Source organism: Artemia sp. Qi Xiang Cuo, chromosome 4 (genome assembly GCF_049724085.1).
Source record: "Artemia sp. Qi Xiang Cuo chromosome 4, ASM4972408v1, whole genome shotgun sequence".
NCBI lineage: Eukaryota > Metazoa > Arthropoda > Branchiopoda > Anostraca > Artemiidae > Artemia > Artemia sp. Qi Xiang Cuo.
In genome coordinates, this window is record NC_142797.1 from 86,663,100 (window position 1) to 86,686,203 (window position 23,104).

The following is a 23,104-nucleotide window of genomic DNA, read 5'->3' on the forward strand; positions in this document are numbered from 1 at the left end:
TGTCGTAGAAACTTCAAAAAGGGCTCATTCGATTGGAAATTCAAAGGGATAGTGCCCTTTTTAATATTCGAAAGTAATTGGAGGGCAATTAGCACCCCCCACGCCCATCATTCCCCCAAACACATCCAATCAAAATTTTGAGATGGCCATTTTGTTCAGCGTAGTTGATTTTCAGATAGAAAACATGTTTTTGAGGAGGACAATCCCCCAGAACCCTCAGGGCAAGGGTTTTAAGTTATGCCCCGGGGGCATATAAGGTTTTTATAGAAGGCGTTGTCATAGAAACTTCAAAAAAGGCTCATTCGATTGGAAATTCAAAGGGATAGTGCCCTTTTTAATAGTCAAAAGATATTGGAGGGCAACTAGCCCCCCCTACGCTCATCATTCCCCCAAACACATCCAATCAAAATTTTGAGATAGCCATTTTTCTTCAGTGTAGTTGATTTCCAGATTGAAATTATATTTTTGAGCAGGACACTCCCCCACAACCCTCAGGGCAAGGGTTTTAAGTTATGCCCTGGGGGCATATAAGTTTTTTAGAAGGCGTTGTCGTAGAAACTTCAAAACAGGCTCATTCGATTGGAAATTAAAGGGCTAGTGCCCTTTTTAATAGTTCAAAGTGATTGGTGGGCAACTAGCCCCCCCATGTCCATCATTTCCCCAAACACATCCGATCAAACTTTCGAGATAGCCATTTTGTGCAGTGTAGTTGATTTCCAGATAGAAAATATTTTTTTGAGGAGGACATTCCCCCACAACCCTCAGGGCAAGAGTTTTAAGTTATGCCTTGGGGTCATATAAGATCTCTATAGAATGCGTTGTTGCATAAACTTCAAAACCGGCACTTTCCAAAGGAAATCCAAAGGACTAGTGCCCTTTTTAATAGTTGGAAGTGATTGGAGGGCAACTAGCCCCCCCCCCACGCCCATCAGTCCCCCCAGCACATCCGATAAAAATTTTGGGGTAGCCATTTTGTTCAGCGTAGTTGATTTTCAGGTAGAAAATATATTTTTGAGGACGACAATCCCCCATAACCCTCAGGGCAAGGGTTTTAAGTTATGCTCTGGGGGCATATAAGGTTTTTATAGAAGGCGGTGTCGTAGAAACTTCAAAAAAGGCTTATTCGATTGGAAATTCCGAGGGCTAGTGCCCTTTGTAATAGTCGAAAGTGATTTGAGGGCAACTAACCCCCCTCTGACGCCCACTTTTTCCTCAAACACATCTGATCAAAATTTTAAGACAGACATTTTATCAAACGTAGTTTTAAGTTCTGGAAATTAGGTCTTTGAGGATTGCAACTCCCCCAAAGCCCTCAGGGCAAGGGTTGTAATTTAAGGATTCTCCAAATCCTTCATATGCTTTCTTATGGAAGGGATGCTCGTATAAACTTTAGAGAGGGCTCATTTGATTGAAAATTGAAAGTTCTTGTTCACTTTTTAAGAGTCTAAAGAGATTGAAGGGCAACTAGCCCCTCTCCCTCCTCCACACCCTAAATGCATCAGATAAAAATTTTGCGATAGACATTTTGTTAAAATAGTTCAAAGTTCTGATAAAAAAAACTCCGGTGTCGACACAGCCCACCAGGGCCCAGGGGTAGGCGTTGTACTTAATGCCCTGGGGCATAACTTATTAAGGGGGGTTTATAACTTATGGGAAGGAGTTTTGTATGGGAAGAACGCATAGGACATCTTTCATAATTGTCCAATTATGAAGTTAAAATACATACTCTGTGATAGATGGAACATTGCTTTGGCGCACATTTTCCTAATAAGGTCATTTCTAAACAGTTATTATTCTCTTTTATCAGCAACTAAAATGGTCCAAGCTCCATTATTGGAGCTATTTTTTCAATGCATTCATTGTTGTCAATCGCTGTCCACAAGTTATGCAAGCTGTCTATTTTTCATATATAAGGCTTTTATCAAGGAGGTAATTGTATAGAATCTAAAAAAAGCCTCACTCGATTTAAATCGAAAGTTCTAGATCCGTTTTTTAGAGTCAAGAACAATCGGACAGTAAGCACCCCCCCCCCCCATGTAATAAAAACTTGAAACTTTTTGCAATCAAAAATGAACAAAAATTAATTGAAAAAACTTTCCGAAAAATAAGTTTTTCAAAGAAATGGAAAGGCCATTTTAAACTTAAGCTCAGGAGATACAAATACCTGTTAAAATTCAAACTAAAAACGACCAGAAATTACTATTAAAGAATAAATGAAACCCAAAACGAACAGATATTAAATAAACAATCATAGCAAATAACATACAACAAGTAATAGTAAAAATGAATAAATAGATCTGAAAGCGAGTAATGCTTAGATTGAATATGAAAATCAAGCTTATAATGAAAGCTAATAGTTTCCTATTGAAGTATAAATGAAACTTAAAACGAATATATATTAAATAAACAATCAATGCGAACAAACATACAATATATAATAATGTAAATGAATAAATAAATCTTAAAACGAGTGAAATTTAAATTGAATATGCAAAGAAAGTCTGAATCGAATAAAAATAACTACAAACAAAATTTAGAATATCGCCTCACTGCAGAAGTCTAAAACCTACTGCGTCATTGGCGCTTTACTGAAAACGAAATGTTTTCTTTTGTACTTAATATTGAAAATAAATATTAAAATTACAGTAAAATTTTGAACTGATGAGCTTTTAGCAATTAATATCATTATGCATCAAATATTCAGTTTAATTTATTAGTTCTTTTCAAGATTGGTCAAGACAAATATAGTTTCACTACAAGCAAAATTTGGATACTGCCCCATTCTTTAACTGTAAAAACCTAAAGCCTTCTGCGTCATTGGTACTTCACTGAAAACGAATTACTCGTATATTACAAATTATTATTTTCCAGATCTTACAAAATTGAAAATGAAAATAAAAATTACAGTGAAAAAAAATCTTGAACTGATGGATCTTTCAACAATTAATATCATTAATTATATATCTAATATTCAATTTGATTTTGTTTATACTTTCCTAGACTGTTCAAGACTCATATAGTTTTGCCATTTTTTTTAACTCTGCCATTTTTTGTAATTAATCGTGTTAGTTTGTTATGAAAACATTCTGTGGCTTCTAGGCATTTATTTTAGCGAAAAACCACACCTCAAACTTTGTGGAACATGCATTTTCTTGCATGAAACACCAAAATATGATAAAATGTCAAGTTTCGGAGTGTTCCACCACTCGCAAGCAAGTGCCATTGGTATTTTTGAATCCGCATGGTCAATTTAGGGGGTGGAGGGTAGGCTAATTCTCGTAGCAGCCCCATTCCGTCGTGGTATGGTTCACATTGTCAACACCTGGCGTCCGGACTATCATAAAATCTACCAAGCATACAACTACCCCATATCAGTATCAATAAATAAACGAAACCCAAAACGAACAAAAATTAAAATAAATATTAGAGTCAAACTCAAAACGAGCCTAAATTAATGTGAGTAGGGTTCAAAACCCCTATGCTTTCTAAAAGCCAGAATATAATTTGTACTTTACTGAAAACAAATTCAAATGAGTTTACTGAAAAAAAAAAATGTGCATTGTCAATTTAATATACATATGCTTATATTTATTCCTTAAAATTTTAATTAATTTTTGATTTCTTAAAGTTACAAAAGTGAAAATATTTTAAAGAATCGTTTTCAGTAAAGCGCCAATGACGCAGTAGGTTTTAGGCTCCTGCAGTGAGAAGATACCCAAACACTTGTGTGTAGTTATTTTTATTCGATTCAAACTAATTTTCATATTCAATTTAAGTTTTACTCGTTTTAGGATTTATTTATTCATTTACATTAATATATATTGTATGCTTGTCCGCATTGATTGTTTATCTAATTTCTGTTCTTTTTAAGTTTCATTTATACTTTAACAGCAAAATATTTGTTTTCCTTTTAAGCTTGATTTTCATATTCAATATATGAATTACTCGGTTTAAGATGTATTTATTCATTTATGTTATTACTTGTTGGATGTTTTTGGCTCTGATTTCTCATTTAGGGTCTGTTAGTTATGGGTTTCACTTACTCTGTAAGGGTGACATATGGTCGTTTTGAATTGTAACTATTAAGGGTATCTTCTCCTGCTGAGCCTTGTCTTGAAGTTGCCTTTACTTCTATTTGAAAACTTATTTTTAGGATAGTTTTTTTTAAATTAATACTGGAAATACCGATATCAGAGCTGGCGTAAGACTATGAAAAGCGTTATAGATTAGTGTGTCGGTGTCAGGCTTTTGTCTCAGTTTTGACTCCTAAATCAGTATTCTTGTTTTTTTTTTTTTTTATAGATTTACCGTTAAGAATTACCGTAGTCAGCCTTAACAAATATTAACTAAAAAAAAAACAAGCTTTTTTAACTGAAAGTAAGGAACGACATTAAAACTTAAAACGAACAGAAATTATTCTGTATATGAAAGAGGCTGTCCCCTCCTCAGCGCTTCGCTCTTTACGCTAAAGTTTTTTATTGTTTTAAAAAATACAGTGGTGAAAAAGAGTCAAACCTTAGCGTAAATCGCGAGCCTTTGAGGAGGGGGCAGCCCCTTTCATATACGGAATAATTTCTGTTCGTTTTAAGTTTTAATGTCACTCCTTACTTTCAAGTAACAAAACTTTTTTTTTAGTTGATTTCTGAACGTTTTTGAATTAATGCAGCTTTGATTTTGGCTCACCGTACATGAATAATTAAAACGAAATTCGCAAATTAATTTTCCTTTTTTTGGCTAATTGGTTTTCTCGAAATTTTGTTCTGACGTAACTTACGAATTAACTTACGTAACGAACTTCTACATTCGTTTGTTTTTATTACGTATATTAGGGAGTTCGCTCCCTAGTCAATACCTCGCTCTTTACGCTAAAGTTCGAATTTTGTTCAAATCACAAACCCCTGAATCACAAAGGCCGGTTAATTAGAATAGATAGCTTTTTTGAAAGTACTAAAAAACTTTAGCGTAAAGAGCGAGGTATTGACTAGAGGGCGAACCCTCTCATATACTTAATAATTTCTGTTCGTTTTAAGTTTTAATGTTGCTCCTTATTTCCAGTTGAAAAAAATGTTTTTTTATTTAATTTCTGATCGTTTCTTAAATAATGCTGCGAAATCTGGCGACCCCTTCATGAAAATGTTCCTTCCTCCAAGGAAATATCCTCCATGGAAAGATGCTCCCCCGTAATCCCTACTCCGACCCCGACCCCCCACTAGAAAAAAAATTTCTCCTGAAAACACCTGTATATTTCCCAATAACCAATACTATATGTAAACAATGGGCAAAGTTTATAACTTGAAGCCCTTCCACCGAGAACTGTGGGGGATTAAGTCATCCTCGAAGACATATGAATTAGATTTTCGACTATGCTGAAAAAAATGGCTATCTCAAAATTTTGATTGGGTGAATTCGGGAAAAAAATGAGCGTGGGAGGGGGCCAATTTGCCCTCCAATTTTCTTAGTCACTTAAAAAGGGCACTAGAACTTTTAATTTCCGTTCGAATAAGCCCTCTCACGATATTCTAGGACTACTGGATCGATACGATCACCCCTGAAAAAAAAAAAAATAAAAATAAAAACGCATCCGTTATCTTTCATCTGGCATAAAATACAAAATTCTACATTTTTTTAGATAGGAGCTTGAAACCTCTATAGTAGGGTTTTCTGATACGCTGAATCTGATGGGGGGATTTTCATTAGAGTTCTATGACTTTTAGGAGTTGTTTCCCCCTTTTTTCGAAAATAACACAAATTTTCTCAGGCGCGTAACTTTTGATGGGTAAGACTAAATTCTTCTGATTCTTCTGATGTATCTATTGGTATCAAAATTCCGTGTTTTAGAGTTTCGGTTACTATTGAGCCGGGTCGCTCCTTACTTACAGTTCGTTTCACGAACTGTTTGATACAGGTTATCCACATAATCATATAGAAGGCACAAAACCATGATTGGAAAAAAAACAACTTTAAGAACTTGTACCTTTGACATCCTAATTCAAAGTCCAAGCTCTACAGACTGAACTAAGAACTCTATATATCTAATTTAATCCATTGGATTTTGTAGGACCATAATTGCGTAACTTACAGCCCTTTTCTCAGGGATTAGGGAGAGTCAGGCCATCACCAAAAGTATGGTTATTAGACCTTTCAACTATGCTGAACAAAATGGCTATCTCAAAATGTCTATAGAACGACTTGAGGGCGTTTTGGGGAGGGGGTTAGCTGCCTTCCAATCTTTTTGGTCAATTAAAAAGGGCACTATAAAATTTAATTTCCGTTCAAATAAGCCATTCAACATCTCTCTATGATGTTCTGTCATTCGCTAGCCCTAGTAGAGAAGAAAAAGAAAAAAGAAGACATCAGTTCTACCCATGCAAAAAAGTGATGTTTCTTGGTGCTCAAGGTATCCTATAAAAATTTTTCGACCATGCTGATTCCAATAGTGCATTTTTTATTTCGATCCGACGCCATTTTCAATGGGTTTCATGCTCTTTATCGAATTCAGCATAAATTTGTTTTCGCAATAAACTCTTACTTTGAAGATTAACCGAAAAATAGTTACCATTTCTGATTCAGTGTGAGATTGCAATTTTTTCTCACAATGTAGTTTTTTGCAAAACACGTTTCCAACTTTTGATTATGGGCTATGCTTCGCTCTTTACTAGGTTGCAGCTACTGCTGCAACCATTATATCTTCTTTAATGCGAATACTATTCGTTCAGATTCTTGTTTTCGGAAATACTGAACATCCAAAAGCTCTTTGAGAAAGATTCAACATCAGTTGGCAGAGGATTTTATTCAGCAAATGCGACGAAATAATATATATGAAGATACTATATAAATATATAAATAATATATATATTTATATATATTATATAAATGGTATATAAATAATATGCAGTATGAAGATACTATATAAATAATATATACAAAGATACTGTAATCAACCGCCCATATCGTATTATTGCATCCAAATTAAAAACGATGGCAATAGAAGGTCGAAAGTTTAGTTTTTAGGTGGAACGATATGGTATGGACGGCCTTGAGACATACGTAGATGACCAAAAAATGAAATTTCCAAACTCTAATCAGTCAGCTGCTGCTGGAGAAAGTATGCATCGGCTTCTTCAAAGAAGACAGGTTGAAAATGTTGACAACATTTTATAGGCTCCCAATGATCCTAATTATGTTGGAAACAATTATTTTTTTAAAATTATTGTTTATTTTAATTATTTTTATTTTGTCTTATTATTTTTTTTCAAAATTTTTTATTATTTTTTTTCAAATTTTTTTTTTTTTATTATTTTTTTTCAATTTTTTTTTTTTTTTTTTTTTTTTTAAATGGACCAGGTGATATTCTGTGTGGTGAAAATCGCAAAGTAAAACAATAGCGCATACTGGAATCGCATCAACTCTATTGCTTTTTAAACGAACAGCACAAAAGACAATTGGCTTAAAAGTTCCGCTTTCCTCAGATTTAATTTCCAGCATAAGACCTGGTTCACACAAAGCTTTAGAATTAGCTCAAGTGGAAGTTTTCCTACTTGACGAAGAACTAATGGTATCCAAACATGGTTTACGAAATATGGATCAATTGTTGAGGTCCATCGCCAGTACATCCTGGACCTGGAAAATCAAAATCTTCCCAAAAAAGACTTCAACAAAGTCGAATTACCAGAATATATGATTTCCAATTGTATCTTAATTGAGGAAGCATTTGGAGAGTGTCTGGCAAACCAAAATTTCGATATAATGAAGGAACAGGTTATTTTTGTTTCGTTTAACAAAGAAATTAGTAAAATAAACGTGAAAATTGTTAATCGCCTGCCTGGAAAAAATTAATCTTATAAAGGTTATGATTCGTGAAGGATAAACAGGAGGGAGGAATTGAATTCACTTCAAATTTACTCAATTCAATTGAGACTTCAGATTTGCCACCACATGGCTTGAAAAAACAACAAAAAAAACATAATAGTTATGCTTATGCCTAACTTAGATATTCAAGAAAGGATACATAATGAAACCCGTCTTTTTGTTACTGAAGTATGTAGCAACATAGCACAATTAAGGTAACTTAACGTAATCCAGGCTAATACAATTACTGGGGAAAATGTGGAAAATAGGTTCACATGTCTCAAGTTAGACTCGACTCTAGTAAAAGTCAACTTGGATGTACAGTTCAACTACATCGATTTCCACTTCGACCGGCATTTTCGATGACAATACATAAATTGCAAGGGTAAACTTTCCAATCTGTTGGCATCAACCTCCGTACACCTGTTTTTAACCACAGTATGATGTACTTTGGAATTTCTCGTGTTAAACGACAACGTAGCTTAAAATTCCTGCTACCATCTGAAAACGAACAACGATCATATAATGCTGTGTGAAGGAAGCATTGAACACTTCCAATGAAACCTTTTTTTTGCTTATATTATATACCACTTTTAAATGAATTAAAAAAGCAACAATTATTGCGTTTATATGTGTTTATTTTTCCTCGAAACTGACCGATTTTTTTTTTTTTTTTAAACTGGCACACTAATACTTTTGGCCGTAAAAACGATCAAGATAGGTCATAACCTTAAGGAAGAATTCGTATTTTTCCCAGGGTGGTTGTATTGGACCTATGGTGACACCATGACATAAAGAAAACACATTATCTGCGGTTTGAAGAGAAGCAACACCGACAATATATACAAGCCTGCCTTGTGTCCTGCTAATCTAGTTTGCAAGCAAAGAATAAGTTTACAATTGCTATGACTGTGATGAAATCGTAGATGATGAGGCTTGATTTTTTGCTCCTGGGCAGCAGTGGTGTAGGAGTGTAACGCTATCAATCCTAACACCGGCGAGACGGTAACTAATACGGGTGTTCTAACTCTTTGGTTGGGCGATAGGTTTGCGAGCTATTCCCGAAAAAAAAAATTGAAATGCAAACACTGAGGGTAACCTTGGATACCCCATTCCATCATTCAAAGACCTCCCAGGACGCCCACGATTCATGACGAGGATAACACTGATTAAATTTAGTTTTTGAATGTCAAAACATTAAATGATCTGATAAAACCTGAACAAGAATTGAGAGAGACAAAACATTTAAGGTATATCTCCTTGCTCTAAACGAATTTCGGTGGATCGGATCAGGATCAGCCGCTTACTTGCAAGATTAGCAACTACACATCTAAAACTCTCAGTCATTACATCCTATGCTACAACCAACGATACATATGATACCAAAAAGGAGTTTACTCTAAGAAACTCTGTAGTCACTGACAGTCACTATCGTCCATCCCATGACCTCCTGTGCGTTGTTGGAGATTTCAATGCAAAGGTAGAAGGAAAGAAACTATTGTTCACAAGTTCTAGCAAGCCAAAGTATTGGTGAAATGAATCAAAGTGGAACCCTCCAGATGGATTATGCTCTTAGCAATGATCTAGTAATCGGCAAAACCCAGTTCTAACATAAAACAATCTACAAGTTATCACGGATCTCGCTAGATTGCAGAACAAAGAATCAGATGGATCATTTCTGATCTCGAAGAGATGGCGGACAAGTCTACTTGACGTATGTGGTTTTCAAGGGACGGATGCTTATCCAGACCATATTCTGATGATGGACAAGATCTGAAAATACACAAAACCGACAACTATATATATATATATATATATATATATATATATATATATATATATATATATATATATATATATATATATATATATATATATATATTACATATATATATATATGTGTGTGTGTGTGTGTATTTGAATCCATGTTTGGGCAAACCACTGACCATCCCTTTTTAGTAAAACTCCTGATATCCGAAATGAACGATTAATGAAAAACAATAAATGAATTACATCTTACCAAAGGCTTCCAGTTTTTTGAAGGTGACCGCATAAATTTCAAAGCTGAAGTGTATTCTGTAGCAATTCGAATGGAGGCAGGAATGAGGTCACCATCACATTTATTAACGACTACTATATGACAACGTTCTACAATTCCTCTTTTGAGTCCCTAGAACCGAAAACCAATAAATCAAAAAGTAAGCTTATTTATGGCAAATATTTGGAGCTGAAAATTATTGTAAAACTAAACTAATAAAGTAAAGGTGACAAACACAATAGCAAGTTGTGTTATCCGCACTAATCTAGAATTATCTGCAATATGAATATGCTACTACATAGGAAAGTGATAGAGAAATGCATGAGAACACTCATTCACAATCCTTGTCTGTCTAAATTGTGTTCCTTTCGCAGCTGTTTTGTTTGTCTGTAGCCGCATAATAGTAAGAGATACTAGCTAGAAATTTTTTCTGTTTATGGAAATCTGAAACGTGGCAGAAAAGTTTCGGTGAAGTTTGTAAAATTTCAGTAGTTTTCTAAGAAAAAACAAACACTTTAATGTTGTACACTGTGTCAAAAAACAACCATCCTGGATTGGAAAGTAAACATTTTCAGAATAATTCTATGTCATATCCTGCAAAAAATTAAGTTATCTATCTGAAACTTCCCCCCTCAAAAAAACAAAAAACCAAATTCCGTATCTCTTCTAAATTTCTCGAAAATAATTCTGGAAAAGTCGGCCCTGAATACTAATGTTTTTTTTTCTGATTTAATCCCTCTTGTGTTATAATCGAGTAGTACTATAAATAGCACAAAAGATCACATGAAATTTATCAAATGCGAAGTTGCTTCGCTTACTTAGAAACAATTTCCAAATTTTTTTATATCTAAGAGGTAACTTATTTTCTAGACAAGGTAGAATTTTTTCTAACACGGATAGACAAACATTGACCTTCTGAAAACTAGAGCTTAAATTGATATTCATTATATTTTATATGTCTAAAGCCATGAAAAGTCAGCAAGAAGACATGCACTCTCCTATATCCATAAATGAACTGTACATAAGATATTTTTTCAGAAATTGTAATAACACATCGATTTCCTTGACATCATGATGGTAACTTTTGTCTAGACAAAGTAGAATTTTATGTCCAATGTGGAGAGAGACATCTTGTTCTTCTAAGAATTCGAGCTTACATTGGTTTTCCAGAAATAAAATTGCTTCTGTGACTTTTTCTATTTTGAAGTTTTGACTCTGCGATTTCCCTATATTTTGTTTAAGTAAAATGTCATAATTTTGAAGCTCAATAAATTATAAATCGAATGACTTTGAATACTGATAGGACTGTATATTATCCCTAAAAAAGATAAAAAAGGGAAAACTAATTATTTCTGAAAAAAAACTCTTCAAATACAGCTAAGATTATATATTACACATTAGACTATTTTAGAATTTAACATAGCACATTTAACATAGCTCATTCCGCATCCCTACTACGTTTTTGGGACGTAATACCGCAAACTTGATTTCGAAACACAAGTTACGGTTTTTATTTTTTTCAAAATTTTTTAATTTGATATTTATTAGAATTGAGACGTTTAAATTCATGAAAACGAAACAAATAACGACACAGACCACACTACCTTTCCGTTATACAGACGACAAAAGATAATACACCAAGAAATTATTTTAAGACAGAGAAATTTAGACGGAACTAAACAAATATTTCGACAAACGTAAAAAATACGTAAAAACAATAATATACGTAAAAACAAATACGTAAAAACAAATTACGTTTTTTACGTAAAAAACGTAAAAAATACGAAAAAAAAGGAAAAATTTAAACTAAAATCAAAAGAAAGTTCATCCAGGACTTAAAAAATGAAACAGGGCAATTCATTCGAACAGAAAACAAATAAGGAACAAGTTTAACGAAAGACTTGCTTTTTTGGCAGCTAACCTTATAGGGCTTTTTGATACGGGTATATTGGAAATAACAATTGGTTTTGCGATGTAAATGTTAGATCATTTTTATTTAAATTTGTGAATAATGTGTTTAGTGAGTGTTCCCCTAAGTCACTATTTCAAGAAGTATTATTATTTAACTGAAGTTTAATCTCCATTGCCTCTCGATCCATTTGTTTTGAGTATCCAAAGAATTGAATGACTTGGGTTTTCAAAAATATGGTTCCTAAGAGTCAAATCAAAAGAACTAAAAGCCCTATTAGAATCTGGAGTCTTTTTTTATACTATCCTGATGCTATTGTAGACGTCATAATAACTGCCGCAGTCACATGGTATTTGATACAACACTCTTTGACGACTAACTGGGGTCTTATCTTTACCAGAGTTAAGGAAATTCATGATTTGCATTTTACTGCATACTATAATAACATATTAAATAACATGCATATTATTCTGTGTATATATTATTTTTGATTTGTATTAATTTTCGGTATGTAAGGATTATAAGGAAGGTAAATTACATTTGAAGGCATTACAAGGTAAGAAATTTAGATTTTAAGAGAATGTATTTTTAGAATACCATTAATTGTATGATCAATACATAGCATAGAGTAACTGTTTTCATAAAGTATACCTCTTATAAATATAGTTATGTTGTAATATTAATTAAAACAAAGTTTTTCCACAAAATAAGTTTTTCAAAGAAAAGTAAAGAACTACATTAAACCAAAAATGAGCAAAAATACACACACACACACACATATATATATATATATATATATATATATATATATATATATATATATATATATATATATATATGACTTTTTGAAACAGAGCAAAGGTTTAAAAGCTGTAATAATAAAACAAGTATATTTTAATAAATCCCTCTATCAACTAGCGCTTTATGGGGAACTAAGCAATGGAGCAATAATAGCACACACTACTGAGTTGACACAGCAAAGATCTGAATATGAACGTAGCAACTATCGTCAAAACGTAAATATCTCTAGAATAGAACTGACACTTTTTCTTTCTTTCTGTTTATTTATTATTCGCACTGGCCACAAGAGACAAGTGAGCTAATTTCATTTTGCAATTATAAGCAGAAAAAATTCCACTCTTCACTTTATCAATGGTCCATATTTGCTGTGGTGTGATAAAGCGTTTGAACATTACTTTTTATGATTTCCTTTCCACTGTTTTCAGCCCTTGAACACTGACTTGTTTATTAGAGAATGATATCAAATGGGATAGTTCTTAAGCTTTTAATTCGTCCTTCCAGCTGGGGAAAAGATAGTAGTAAAAATCATCCAAGCACGCTTAACGACGCTATCACTACACGAACACATCGTAAAGCCCATAAGAAGATATAGCACAAAGTTTATCTTTTTGATACAGAACACCAACCATAACAGTTAAAAGTAAATAGTCTCAGAAAGTCTGGATAAGACTTTTGTGGAACTGGATGCCAATGAACATTTAATCCCAATTACGACCTCGATCTGTTAGATTAGATTAGATTAATTTATTTCAAAACGACCTTGTTAAACATGATCAATAGGTAACCGCCCATGGGAAGACATAAATGCACTGGCACAGGGCGGTTACTACAAACTAATTCAACATACTTAAAAAATAAGTCTTAAATTTCTAAGTAAATTTTAAACTTCATTTTCACACATACTGATGAACATTCACATAAGACACAGAAGAAAAAAAATATAAAAAAACCAAGAAAAAAAGAAGATAATAACAAAAGAAAATAAAAAAACATATATTTTCGATCTCTGAATCATGGTTTCTCACCCCCCTAACAAAAATTTTTTGCTTTTTTTTAAACAAATGCTGGTGTTCAGTCCTATTAACACTATCTGGGAGGAAATTCCATACCCCCTGGCCCATATGTTTCATTTGAAATCCAGTACGACTTCCACTCCTAAACTCTGTTATCAGATTATTAGCATTCCTTGTATAATAATCATGCAAATCATTATTTTGTCAATTTTTTTTTTTTTTAAACACTGATGGACACACTTCATGAAAACACTGGTAAGTAACAAGCGCTGCCTGGTAGTCACAAACTTGTCCCACGTCCATCACCTTTAATTTCCTAAAACAAGCTACTGTATTAGTAGTTTCTTTAACGTACCCCCTATCAAACGAACTGCCTTATTCTGTAATACCTGTACACGCCTAAAATTACCAAAAAAATTGCTAGGCCATAACACACAGCCATACGATATACAGGGCCTAATAATCGCATGATAAAGAGGCAATATCACCCGGCCTGGTAAGAAGTGCTTCTATCGACATGTAATTCCAAGGCCTCTTGCAACTTGTGATGCCACACCATCACTGTGACTTTTCCTAGACATTTTGCAGTCTCGGTAAAAACCTAGATACCACATTAAATTAACCTATTCTAGAGAATTACCACAAAATAATATTTGCCCTCCGAGATCTATGGGCTTACCAATTCAACTAAAACCATAAAACTCGTCGTTTTTACATTAACCGCCAACATACTTAAAGACGTAAACACACTTAGATAGATTGATAGATAAGATTTTATTCATTATCAATACAAATGCAATAATACACTGTGCTAGTCCCCCCAAAGCCTTCTTGGCCAGTAAATAGGGGAGTATATACGGATCAAGAACTCAGAGAACAATGGCCAATTACTTACTGAGATAGAAAAAGAAGAAGAAAAAAAAAACAATACAAAAAAACAAAACAAAAAAAAACAAAAAAACAAATCAAACATCAATAAAGTACAACATAATTCATTTCTCTGCATATTATTCTCAAATCAAAAAGGTGATCTTCATACCCTTCTACAATCTACTGGTCACAATCAGATTATACAAAAAAAAAAACAGATATGAAAAACAGAAACGAAAAACAATTAAATGAAAAACTATTGCCAACCATTCAAAACACAAAAGTAAGCCACAAGAAACGCTGTATATAAGGCACAAAAAAAAACTTATACTCACAGTCACAGAAAGAAGAGCAAAAAGAAGAAGAAAAATAACTTTAATTAAATACAAATTATAAAGTAGAGTTTATTCAGGCAAAAATTAAAAATTATTCAGGAAAAAGTAAGGAAAATTAATCACAAGAAAAAATTTCGCACGAAAATTCATTTAATATCAGATTTACATTATCAATTAACTCATCCGCAGAAACACCACGAAAAGAAATAGCAGTGTCATCTGCGAAAGATTTAAGACACGAATTACGAAGGTAAAATCTCATAGTATTACATAAACCAAATATAAAAGTACCCAGCACAGAACCCTGCGGAACACAACAATTCACAAGATATAGACTAGAAGTTACACTATCAAACAATCTTTACTGACCTCCCCTTTAAAAAAGAATCAAAACAAATTCAAACAAGCCTCTTTAACCCCTAAAAGCTTTAATCTGTTTAATAAAATACTAAAATCAACCGTATCAAATGCCTTTTTAAAATCTACAAAAACAGTCAGAGGTATTTTTCCACTATCAAGACACTGATTCACAAAATCACATTGCTGTTGAACCGCATGTGTAGTTGAGTGACTTTTGCGGAAGCCAAACTGAGTATCACTAAGGATACCATGCTGTGTCAAATACTGGTAGAGACGTCGATGAACAACTTTTTAAAGTATTTTCGAGAAAAGGGGGAAGGATGGAGATTGGTCTCCAGTTCCCAATATCAGATCTTGAGCCACATTTGTGAAGGGGATTAATCTTGGTTGTCTTGAGACATTCAGGAAAGATTCCAGTTTCCAGCGACAAATTTATTATATGAACAATACAAGGCAGAAGGTAAAGCAAAAGTGACTTAAAAGCTCGGAGATTAATTCCATCTATCCCCGCTGAATTGGAGCTTATGTTCCCAACAATTTTAAGTAGTTCATCACAGGTACACCTCTCAAACTCAAAGGCTAATCTATCCCCTCTATCATCTTGAAACTCATACTCGCGGAAGGATTCAGGACTTTGGTTATTTTCATGTTGCACCGTTTGACCAATTTTAGAGAAATAATCTGCAAAATGTTCCACCACTTGTAGAGGATCATGGAGTGTAATTCCGTCTACCTCTAATGAGAGAGGCTCGCAACTGCTCTTCTTTGATATCATCTCCATGATGACCGTCCAGGTTTCTTTCGAGTTACCTTTGGTCTCAGTAAATTTCTTTCAAAATAATCCCCTCTTTGCTCTTCTTCTAAGAGAGTTTACCTAGTTACGGGCAATCCTGAATTCTTCAAAATCTTCACCTTTTTCTGTCCTAAGGTACTGTTCATAAAGATGATTCCTGTTTTCTATTTCATGAACAATTTCAGCTCTCATCCTGGGTTTCCGGGGTCCATCCTTCCTATCTTTAACGATCTTTAGAAGACATGTTTGTTCGTAAATGGGTTGTATAATCGAGAAGAATGTGTCATACGCATCATTTACATCACCCGTTATTTCAAGAACAGGATCCCAGCTAAGTGTACTCAGTTCCTCTGCAAATTTATCTAAATTAGCCTTTTTCAATTGCCTCACTTTCCTTTTCTTTGCTTTGGCTCTAGTTTTTTGCACACAAGTAATCCTCGCGATAACTGGGAGATGGTCAGATCCGGGATAAATACCCACATCAGTATAACTTGTAATTAGGACCTTAGAGCTGACAAAAACGCTATCTATCAAAGCAGCTGAATGAGTAGAAATCCTTGTAGGTACCCATGCTAAAGGATAAAGATCATTAGCAACCGTATAATTAAAAAAAATCTAAATTATCACCTTTCAAATCTAGCATGTTCAAATGAAAATCTCCCGTGAATATAAAATCTAAACCACTACGGGACATACAAGACATTAACAGATCAAAACCTTCAATAAATTCATCAAAGCGAGTGCTAGGCGGCTTATGCACCAGATAAATAATTTTTTTTATTCTTTTCAATTTCTAATTCAACACAAAAACTTTCGATCTTTCCTTCAATCCAAACTATCAAATCATCTCTTATAGAATAATTCAAATTCATCTTTACCAAAAATCCTAGGCCGCCACGCTTCAGAAACTTTAAATTTTTTACCTCCAACGAATAACATAGAAAAACAAATGTCGAAAGAATAGAATCTGTGTAGAATCTTCAATAAACTGCAGAACATCAAGATACCCAGTAGTCAAGTGGCAATTCCATGAACATAAACAATGAGAGTCATGCCGTAAAATCTTCGAGGGCACAACATAAGTGCTTCTCTGCAGCGGTTTTAAACTAAAAAATAGTATATTCGCATCTTGCCCAATCCAGGCATCTAGACCAGGGGTCTCCATATTACGGCCCGAGGGCAAAATCTGGCCCGTGGACACATTATGTCCAGCTCATGGAGAGCTACCATACTTGAAAACTCCTTTTAGAAACACATTTTTATAGCAAATTAAATTTAGCTTCCTGAAGTATTCTAATTTTATGTTGAATAATTATTAATAATATCTACATTGATATAATAATGAGCTACTCATAACATTGTTGTAGGCTTATTGTTATTGTTTTTGTGATAAGTTGGATAAAGAAACAAAGAATTGTAATGAGTAAAGACATGTATAATATGCAGAAAATTTAAGTTCTGTATATAATAACTAACAAATTATTGAAATGAATCCAACTAACATTTTATACATTTTAAATAAAAACACAAGCATAATGACATATGAAATACTAATGAGATTTATGTAATTGAGATTTTCCACTGACAACAGTTTGTAGTTGTGGACTAATTTTACTTGTACCAATTATTAAAACAGATTTAAGATACTCATCTGTTAATTTAGATCTGTAAACATTTTTTGTGTACTTCATTTTGGAGAAGGTCTTCTCACACAAATAGTACCAAAAACAGAAAACAGCCCACGAGCAAATTTATGCAAATTATCAAATTGTGTCAGTGGAAGACTCTTATAAAATTCCAACAAAGATGAGTTTTGATATTTGTTCTTAATTATATCACTGCACTGTAGATCAATCATTTCCATTTGAAGTTCTGGGGCTAGGGTTTCAATGTCAGTATCAAAAGGATTCTGAAAAATCTTAATTTGATTCGCAATGGCATCAAAGTCCGAGAAACGAGTATCAAAATTTATTTTCAAAGCACTCAAAATTTCGAATGCAGAATCGATAGGAAACTCAGTCTCAGGGGTGTGGCTAAATATTTCACATGTTTTAAAATGTGAAATACATTTACTTTGTAGTTGCGATTGAAACACTATCAATTTCTTCCGGAATGATTTGATATTAGTGTATAAATCAGGAAGATGCTGGTTTTCTCCTTGCAATCTCAAATTCAGTTCGTTCACATGTTTCGTCAAATCAACATAGAATGCTAACTTCCACAGCCATGTGTTGTTTTGTAATTCAGTAAGAGGGCGATGCTTTTCATTAAAAAAAATTTCGATCACTGCTCGAAGTTCAAAAAAGCGCTGAAGGACTTTCCCACAAATAAGCCAACGTACGGCAGTATGATAAGGTAAGTTATTTTCTCCAATCTCTTCAATAAATTGTCGGAATTGTCGGTGATTCAGCCCAAAAGATCTGATAAAATTAACAATTGATATGACTGGTTTCACAACTTCAGACATATCCACCCATTTTCCGCACAAAGACTGTTGATGAATGATACAATGTAAGACTAATGGTTTTGAACAACCGTCATTTTCTACAGCCTTTGACACAAGAGCGACCACTCCTTTATCTTTCCCACTCATGTTTTTGCCTCCATCAGTTATAATACATTTCAAGTTTTTCCATCGAAGGTTCTTTTTATTAATGGCCATTTCAACTCCTTTAAAAATATCTGTACCGGTAATTGTGCCATGAATACTATACATATCAAGAAGTTCTTCATGCACTTCATAGCTTTTATCTACTCCTCGAATATAAATGAATACCTGAGCAGTATCTGACACATCCGTTGACTCATCCAAGGCCAAAGAAAACCACTCGTCATGTCTATTTTTGTCGAACATTTGAGAGGATATATTTTCAGCGATGTTTTCTACCCTTCGAGCCACAGTGTTTGCTGACATACTGACAGTTTTTAATAAATTTACCCTATCAGGGCACATTTCTTCGGCTACTGCAATTATGCATTCTTTGATCATTTCTCCATCGGTGAATGGTTTTCCACGTTTCGCAATTTCAAGAGCCACACGAAAGCTGGCACGAGTTGCAGCCTCTTGTTCAGTTTTGAGTTTTGTAAATGAAGATTGCTGCGATTTCAATCCGTACTTCATAGCTTCGAATTTTTCTGTTCGCAAACTTCCTGTATACTTTGAGTAATTTTGAAAATTTTTTGTTTCATAATGACGTTTAATGTTATATTCCTTGAGAACGGCAATGCTTTCATTGCAAATCAAACATAGCGCCTTGTTACTGGACTCAATTACGAAATACTGAATGTTCCACTGATCTTTGAATTTTCTGCATTCACTATCAATTTTTCGCTTCTTTTCCATACTAATAAATCATGCAGAAAAGCAACAATTCAAATCAAAATACTTAAACACGCAAAAACACGTTGTAAGGAGGTACACACTATTTTATTTCACAAAAGTGTCATAGGAACTGATTTGTGGTTGCGCCACTACCCTTCTTATATATTCCAATTACTTCCACCTAGAAGTGATTTTCCGGTTGTGTCAACCAGATATCGTGTCATGTTACTCCTCATGGCTCATACTCTACGACTGATCTAGAAATTACAGATAATGACAAGACAATTAATAATATGCAGTGTTGCCGTTTTGTGGACTTTAGTCCGATTTGCAGCCTTTTTAAACGTTGCGTACTTTTTCGGACTTTTTTTTTCATCAGTGAACTATTTCACTTTTTACCACCGGCAACAATGACAATATGGTTTTGGCCCTCGGAACTTACTGGAGTAATCAGTATGGCCCTGAGGCTGAAAAGTTTGGAGACCCCTGATCTAGACTAACCTCAATCCGGAAACAATTATTCATATGTGTCTTCAGACACGTGCCGGTAGATTTTCAAAACGAAAAATGGTATTAATGAAGAAACAACGTAACAAGGGAACAACAATACAGAACAACACAAAAGATTATAATAAATAAATAGCAAAGGAGAAATATGCATTAATCTCGAATAGATGGATTCATTCAACTTGAATAGATGGATTCACTCAAATAGGGAAAGTCGAAATGCACTACAGACAAACAACCGAATATTTATCAGAACGTATCTGACAATGAACGGATTTTTCGTGTAGCAGTTTCACCAGGTAAGCGAGCAAAAATTCGGCCATTATCTGTCCACACATTCTTAGCCCCGAATTTATCTCTCGCAGCTTCCAATATCGACTTTTTTCGCTTTGTATAAATTCACTAACAAAACACCTGAGCCGGCAAACCTCGACTTAAGTTTATAAGTCCGAAATGCTGTTTCTCTGCTTGCGTACTGTACAATCACTGGCGCTACAACTGGGGCGCTCGAACTATAAAGGTTTGCAAGCTTAAACCGATTGACACTCCTGATCTGGTTCACAGAAAATTCAACCAAACCCATCTGTTTGTTTACAATGCTTAGTATAGAGAAGTTCAGACCAACACCAGGTTTTTGTCTAACACCCAGGAAAACTAGATTTTCTAGCAGTTAATCCTGCTTTAAGTCATAATCCTGATAGACGTCATCTTTTTTTTCAGACCTTTTAGCAGCTTTTCAATTCTTCAAAATTTGGGATTGTATTCATTGCTAATAGCATCATTTCTGCACTACTCACAATCTGCAACAACTCACAATCATTTCTGCACTAAGAGACTGCTTACTACTCTCTTCACTTTTCTCATTTAAATTTGTCTGAATCTCTATTAACATACTATTTTTTTTCCGCAGTAGCTCATCTTCAAAAGCAGCTTGCTTTTCAAATAAATTTGTAACAGTATTTGCCCCTGAAATTTCACTACTCTGTGATTTTGGGATGTGTTCTAAATAAATATTGGGAAAGCATTCTAATTCATCAAAGCTGACGGACCCTTCTTTACTTTCGACAGTTTCGCCGTAGCCGCATGCTGATCATTGTCCAAAAGATTTGACTGTAAAACTATCTGTAGATCGTGTGTTCCGTAACAAAATACTCTTAACTGATCTGACTTATTCCTCCCAGCTGATTTGCTGATACTAATAATACGAACAAGTCATAGCGGATATCGAGCAAACTTCGTCAGGGTCAAACTTCCTACTCGGAAAGACACACTATCGGAAATATATTATCCGAATCAAAATATTCATCAAATATTTGTTACTGTTATTAATAGATTCACCTCAATCTAGTCAGGTAAAAATCTTTCACAAACATATCGCAGATTTGAAAACACTATTTCAAATCGTACATGCATAGGAATTTCGACAAAAATATGTTGTCGAAGGCAAATGTAATTTGTTTTCAACCTTGAATTTCCTTTAAACGTTCATGAACTTTATTTTTCATACTAGGAAATCTGGAGACGTTTTGACAAGTTAATGCAAATCAATAAAAGTACATAAAAGTTTGATATACTAAAGGGATAAGCACTAAGTTCTGTCGTGTGTACCATAGACAGGATTTAAGGCCTGGGAGTGGCTGTACGCGGCTGCAGGCACTGGGTCATAAAGCATGGCCAGAGAAACACGAGGCTGGAATTGAGGCGCAATTGGAGACACAAAGTCTTGCATACCAATGAACTTGAAGTTTTTTTGTTTTTTTTGTCTTAAATAGTACTATATCTATTCAAATTTGTAAAAAAAACAGCAATAAAAAATGATAAAATTGCAATAAGAGAACTGTTCTTTTTTAGATTTAATGTCAAGGTACTCTTTTGCAAGTATAAGAAATTTATACTTGATATACGAAAGGGATAAGCACTAAGTACTGTCCCCTCTGAACAAATTTTACAGTGCAAAGAAGACGCAATATTAGTGTTGCCACATCCAGAGCTTTATTATCATTTCCATTTGCTTTTACGACCATTTTTTACCATTTAATTTAGTGCCACCTCCAGTAATTCTCATACTTCCAAAAAAGTACTTGACATTAAATCTAAAAAAGAACAGTTCTCTTATTGCAATTATAGCAAGTTTCCTTTATTGTTATTTTTCACAGATTTGGATAAATGTAGTACTTTTTAAGACAAGAACTGTTTTCAACAAACTTCCATGTTCGACATGAATTTGCATTTATTGATTTTCAAAATACATTAAGGACATTAGAGCATAGAAAGGATTATAGTTTTAAAGAGGATTAACACAACTTGGAGACAAAGACGCTGTAAATAGTAATAGTAACTTTCAATTACATTATACTTGTTGTGAAGTTTGAACGATATTTAACACCAAAAACCTTTTTTGCTTTTAGACTTAAACTGAAAAAGATTTTTTTTTGCAAAAACACCATATTGAATCGATAAATGCCAAGTAGGCTACTCTACTAAGCTCCATTCATGAACGGCACTATATCCGTCTCATCGTGGAAAATAACCATGGCTCACACAACTTCAAGCTCAACACTCGTTTTCGTTCTATTTTTTTTTTTTTTTTTTTTTTTTTTACAAAATAACAGTAAAGAAATAATAACAATTTAAAAGAAGAGAACCACAGCTTAACGGCAGTGATATTGGTTATAAACTTTTCAGCTAGAATTCACAATGTATTTGTTAGTAGGTTTAACAATTTTCAACAGCAGCGTCTTGCTATTTCACTTGAACTAAATAGGGTATTGCAAAAGACTGTTCTTCTCTTAAAAATTGTGAAGTCACCATAAAGAATCAATAAATACCAAGCACCCTCAAGGACCAGATGTAGGGACAACACTTTATGCCTCGCCCCCCAGAATTAGAAACGCACTCTGCCCAGCTGCCTTCAAGTTCAACGCAAAATTTCACTTTCATATTTCAAAACAAGTTGTGTTTTTGAAAAGATTATTCCGTCTTGGAATTTGGTAGGCAAACCGTACCTCAATCCATTACTGTTAATTACCTTACTGAACAACATAGATTAACACCAATACCACTCGTCTAACCCTTCATAATGCGAAATACACTCTGCTATGTTGACCTCAGTGCAAAAAAAAAAAGAAACCAATTACTACATTTTTCATACAGCTAACCTGCTATTTTTTATTCGCACTCCTTTAAATAAATGACTGTGGACGCACCTTCTGGATGAACTTAAACTAATATAACCCTGCTATGGCTAAAACATTTTCACAAAATCACTGTAGGAGCTTGGCTTTTATTTTTCCAGGTACGTGGAAGGT

General features: G+C 33.9%; 1 protein-coding gene across 1 annotated transcript in view; it reads right to left on the reverse strand.

Annotated features, from left to right (window-relative positions):
* LOC148953580 (methylmalonic aciduria type A protein, mitochondrial-like) overlaps window positions 1-23,104 on the reverse strand; it is a 310,721-nt gene that overhangs the window by 110,900 nt on the left and 176,717 nt on the right. The window contains exon 6 of the mRNA XM_089087742.1: window positions 9,869-10,018. Within this exon, the coding sequence (XP_088943868.1) occupies window positions 9,869-10,018 (150 nt within the window). The remainder of the gene's footprint in view (window positions 1-9,868; window positions 10,019-23,104) is intronic.